General features: G+C 42.4%; 1 protein-coding gene across 3 annotated transcripts in view; it reads right to left on the bottom strand.

Moving 5' to 3' along the window:
* BNC2 (basonuclin 2) overlaps positions 1–216 on the bottom strand; it is a 398,693-nt gene extending 398,477 nt beyond the window's left edge. For 2 of the 3 annotated variants that reach the window (XM_015594483.2, XM_015594486.2), the window contains exon 1: positions 70–216. In XM_015594483.2, coding sequence (XP_015449969.1) covers positions 70–72 — 3 coding nt within the window. In that variant the 5' untranslated portion in view covers positions 73–216. The remainder of the gene's footprint in view (positions 1–69) is intronic. The other variant, XM_015594488.2, reaches the window with a different exon arrangement.
* Between the last annotated feature and the right edge of the window lie 5,491 nt (positions 217–5,707).

Raw genomic sequence — 5,707 nt, 5'->3', positions numbered from 1 at the left:
TGGGTGGCCCCGGGGCTCATTTCTTTCTAAGTCTAGAATAAAAAGGAAAGGAGGGTGGAAACTTCTTACCATCTCGGCATGCTGGTTGTCAAGTGCAGCCCCCGCCTCTTGGTCTCCTCTTAGCGGCCGCTCCTGGACCAGCCCCTCGGCCGCCTCTCGCTCCGTCTGTCTCGGCCTTTCTCTCCCTCCCCCTCCCGGTTTCCTCCCGGCCGCCGCTCTAGCCGCCTCCGCCTCTCCCCGCCCGCCCGCGCGCGCCCTCGCCGCGGCCCCGCTGCGCTCAGGTGACTGATTTACACACGCGCCCCGGGTCGCCCTCGCTCCCCAAGTCGGAGCCTGCAGAGTTCCCCTGGCTCCTCAGAACAAAAAAAAAAGAGAGAGAGAGAGAGAAATGGACTGTCCGGGGAGGGGATTGCTGCGGGGTGGCGGGGGCGAGGTGACCTAGGGCGGATTTGCAAGCCCCACAAGTTTCTCCTCTCTGCAAAATTGTCCCGACTACAATGTTGCTTCCCTTTTGCAAAATAAAAGGCGGGTTTTGTTGTTTGTCCTCGGATTTCTAGGGGGTTCGTGAAGGAGGATGTATATTTCTCCCTCTCCCCGCCCTGTTACTTTTTTCCCCCCGGGCTCTTTCTGGGGAAGGAAAACAACTTTGGCGCCCCCCGGGGGGTGCGGGCGTGGACGTGGAGGTGGCCACTAGCGCCCAGCTGTCAAAAGAGAGGAGAGGCAGGGAGGGGAGGCTGCAAACGCCGAGGAAAGGGCGCGAACTTTATTCCGACTGCAGCAAACGGCCGCGTCGCTTTCCTTTTCGGGCACTCGCCCGTCTCGGTTCCCTTTGACCAGTTCCTCCTCCCGAACCGCCGCGGCGGAGGCCACCCCCTCCTCTTCTCCTTTTCCCCTTTCCTCCTCCTCCGTGCCCGTCGCCGAGGCCCCCGCACCCCTCGCTCCTATCCGCCCGGGTCCTCCGCGCACCACTGGGGAAAAGGCGGGGGAAGCCAAGGAAACCCCAGGGGACAGAAACTTGGGAAGAAAACGTGCTGAGCGAAAAGGCAAAAAGTTGCGCGCAGCTGGGAGAAAAAAAGTTTGTGGCGGCGTGTTTTGTGCCGGCCCAGACGCCGGCTCGCGGCAAGGGCTTCCTTCCCCTTGCCTTGGTCTGGGCCGCGGGCCTTGAGCTGGAGACGGAAGGGGACTGCCGCCTCCGTGTGCGCCCTCGGGGGAAGCCCAGTCACCAGAGTGTCATCTGTGGGTGACACTCAGCCGACCCGAGTCACCCTGCCCCGGAGACGCAAAAACGCAGGCTGCAGGCTCCGCGCGCACACGCCTGCAGCTGAACGACATTTCTTAAATGCAGGCAACACACCCCGGCCGCAAGGGGCGGGGAGTTTAATCATCTTTGTAACCGACACGTTGTGCCAAAAACATCGCGTTGTGCAGATTTATCATAGCTAGAGCAAACTTTCTACTTATCTGACATGGGAGGAAGACGCAGGTTTCAAGCAAACTCCCTGAGCACTTAGAAATCAGAATCTGCCAAAGCGAAGACTTGCTTGGCAGAACAACAGGCTTGGTCACCGGTTACTACTGAAAAGAAAAATCATCCCTCCTTCCTTTCCCTCTTCTCCGAGGGAGAGAAACTGCTTAATTACATTCAGAAGTACAAATTCAATTCCTTTGAAAATATGCAGCCCTAGAATTACGCAGTTTTATTTTCTTTGATGCACCGTCTAGTCTTAAGGTTAACAGAAATTTTCACAATAATTTAAAGAAAATTTCAGGAGCCATGACTGAGCATAGACTATGGCCCAAGTAGCCACAGCTGTTCTGAAAATGTGATAGGTTCTTATTTATGCAGATCTGGGTTTACCAGTAGGGTTATCGCACCTGCAGTTCTGTGTACTAATTGGGTCTAAATTCGTGACTCTTTTTAGGCCCTTTCAAAGCAGATTTCAAGTCACTTCTACGGTTGTAGATTGCCTGCATCATCTTGTGGAAAGGTTTGTCTGGTAAACACTTTGACCATATTATTTATAGTGAATACCTTAAGAGTTTTAGGCACATGGTTCATCAGGTTTGTAGTGGGAAACAGAAGATTACTTCTCTCCCTATACTTTAAATCAAAGTATAGAGTAGATATCTAACCCATGTGTATAAATGCATGTTATCTAAGAAGGCTCATCTTTAAATTATTTGGTTAAGGTGTGGAGCATGTTCCCTGATTCTGTAAACATCACTGTAATATCATCCTATAGTTTGTAGAAACTGATTACACAAGGGATAATGATGACCAAATGTACATTCTGAGCAACTGAGGATCATTACAAGAATTCTGCCAAAATGAGCCAAGTTCCAATGTTTTCCTGTATAGAGAGATGAGAAAAGCTAATTTCAGAGTAATTACCCATAAAAATCCATTCACACACTTACCGCTTTGGACAATTGACAGACATGCAATTGCCGAACAATTGTTTTCACACAGTGCATTTTGGGCTGCACACCTACACTAGCCAATAAGCACAAGTTATTCCACATCAAGCAACCTGTAATTTATATTCCCCTGATTGGTTCCAGATCTATCTGTTTTTGATGTTAGCACACAAACAATTTATGTGAAGCAAGATGAGTTTATTTGGGGTTCAGTGCTTTTCTGGAGAGTCATCATTATAAAGATGGGGAATGTGTTGAGCTAAAGAGCAACCCTTAGAGAAGGTGGAAGAACTTACAGAAGTAAACCTTCATGTGTAAGAGAATTCCACTGTCTTACTTCCTCCAGTGGTTTTGTATGGCAATTCGAGTAAAACCTTAAAGCCTTTTTTGCGTCCTGCAAGACCTTCATGATTTACACCTGCCTGTCTCTTTCAACTGTTGTTTTTCCATTTTTCATTCCCCTCATAGACTACATACACTAAAGTCACACTGCCTTGCTTTCTGTTCTTCTGCCTTGCCAAGCTCCTTCCTGTGCTTTGCCCTTGCTATTCTCTCTACCTGAAATATCCTCCCATGTTTTCCAGGGGTTCCTTCTCTCAGTCACATCTCACTCAGCTCTTACTTCTCTTCTTCAGACTCTAATTAAAGTAGCTCTTTGCACACCACCTGAAACACTCCTCATATTTTCTTCCATTACTTTATTTTCCTTAGCAGTTTCTGAAATTGTGTTATTTACATGCTTGTTTTTCTTCAACTAAAATGTAAACTTCATGGGAATGAGTCATATGTATCCACCTGAGTCGCTTATATAGTCTCAGCCCATAAATAGGTACAAGGCACAAAATAAACTCTTGGAAATATTGCTTGAGTTAAGGAAGAAAGGTCAAAATTATTACACTATATTGATGACAACCTTAGAGCTAGACAGTTTCACTTTAGGAATATGGAAAAAAGAGTTCTATGTCTCTTTTTTGGGGGATGGAGCAAAAACTGTTGACTTCCTACACCAGAGATCCTCAAAGTGTGGTTTGGGAATCCCTGTGAGACCCCAAGACCTTTTACGAGGGCCATGAGGTCAAAAATACTTTTATTATAAAACCGAGAAATTATTTGCCTTTCTCACATTCTTTCACGAACATACAACAGAGTTTTCCAGGGACAATGTGACATGTGGTATCACAACAGACTGAATGCAAAGCATATACAAAAATCCACCTATCTTTTCTTACATAAGAAATTAAACAGATTTACCAAAAATGTAAATCAATGCCATTCTTCTCATTTTTGTTTGAAAAACATAATTGTTTTTTCATTTTAAAATGCGTATATATTCATTTCATATTGCAGCTATAACAAATTATCAAAGTTTAGTAGCTTAAAACAATACAAATTTATTATAACTCCGGAGTTCAGAAATCTGAAACGGATTTCACTAAGCCAAAATCAAGGTGTCTACAAGTCCGCTTTCCTTTCTGGAGACCCTATGGGAGAATCCATTCCTTCACCTTTTCCAGCTTTGAGAGGCTACCCACATTCCTTGGCTAGTGGTTCCCTTCCATCTTTAAAGCCTATAATAGCCAGACATGTTTTTCTTACACTACATCACTCTAGCACTGCCTCTTCCTTTCAATTATAACTCTCCCTGTGATTGCACTGGCCTCATCTAGATAATCCTGGATACTCTACCAATTTCAAAATCCTTAATCACATCTGCAACATATTCTTAGATTTTAGAGATTAGGATGTGAGCCATCATATGAGGGGTCATCATTCTTGTACCACGGTATACGAACAAATGATGGGTTTATTATTATTTTAAATGAATTAATAACTTTCAACTTGAAAGATTAAATTTCTGATACAAAAATTTTCAATAAACTATTGCACATGTAAACAAAAGCTCTGTAATTTTCAATAACTTTTAAGAGGGCATGAGACAACAGTTTGGGAATCTCTGGCCTACACAGTAGCTATTTTCCCTTCTCCCATTTTGCAAATTAGACTAGACTATACTAAACTGATTATGATGGGCCTCTTCCCTTTGCTGTGACTATTTTAAGGATGGGCATATTACTTGGTTCTTGCCAGTGAAGAATGAATAGTCATTGCAGGGGTGCTTTAGGGTACGATTATTTTACTCATTAAAACAACAACGACAAAGACTGACAAATAATTTGTCCCTTTTCTGCCCCGGATATTAGTATATGAGAATATGACACCTGAAACAGCTGAATCCATCCTGTGACCAGGAGGGAGCCCACAAACCTGGGATGACAAAGTAGAAAGATAGAAAGGATCTGAGCTCTTGATGCTGTTATTACTGAAATAACTAACCCCAGATGGCTTGGAACTGCTTGTTATGGGATATAATTAATCTCCTTATCATTTAGGCCATTTTGAGGTTGCTTTTCTATTACTTGTAGCATAAAGCTTCCTAAATGTTGCAGAGAAATGGCATGTCTGTGTCATGTTTCCATGTGGGAATTCTTCTTATCATTCTCCATCACATTTATAAAATTTTTCCAAATCTGTCAAGAAATTGATAAAATGGGAAAAGTATTATAATTTTCCTTTGAGAATTAAAACTTAACAATCAGTAGTTTGAATGAATGCAAGAGCCAGAAATGCTGACATAAAGAGTTGAAGGTTTTGGGTGAGATTTCAAGAAGTGGTTACCATCTCATCAGTTAGTTTTGTCTGTAGTTGTACCTATGTTATAAGTATGTGTTCATGGCTCTGTTTGCTGCTAATGAGTCATTCTTGAAAATTAAGGAAATATAATTTTATTTGCATAGTATATTCTACACAGATCCTATGAGTTATGTTCAAAGAAATTATTTGGAAACCAAATAACTTCTTAAATTGACAAATGATTTTGTGTAGTGCTGTTAACCTTGATAGGAGATCCTGAATATTATGTTATGCAAATACTGCCCAGTATATTCACAATGGACTATGGCTTTTTGTAAATTCTTTAATGGTAGTAATGTAAAAAGAAGGAAATACAAATGATATTGTGAAAAAAAACTGTGAACCTAAAAAAAATTAATTTCAATTTCAAAACAAAATCAAGACTGAAAAAATATTTTCATCATTAAAAAATGAGTTTACGTAGAACAACATATATACTCATGCTCACCTCTAAAATGCTCTCTAACTCACGATTAACAATTTGACCAATGTCAAAACAAAGTGAAAGAAATTTCTCTACAAATGGAAGCTTAATCATGTAACAAAAATCGAGAGTATCAGATAAGCCAGTTAATGTTGTCTAAGTATTAAAATTTCG

Source organism: Pteropus alecto, unplaced genomic scaffold, assembly GCF_000325575.1.
Source record: "Pteropus alecto unplaced genomic scaffold, ASM32557v1 scaffold95, whole genome shotgun sequence".
Classification (NCBI taxonomy): Eukaryota; Metazoa; Chordata; class Mammalia; order Chiroptera; family Pteropodidae; genus Pteropus; species Pteropus alecto.
Note: the sequence above shows the minus strand (reverse complement) of the source record. Positions and strands in the feature narration are given on the sequence as shown.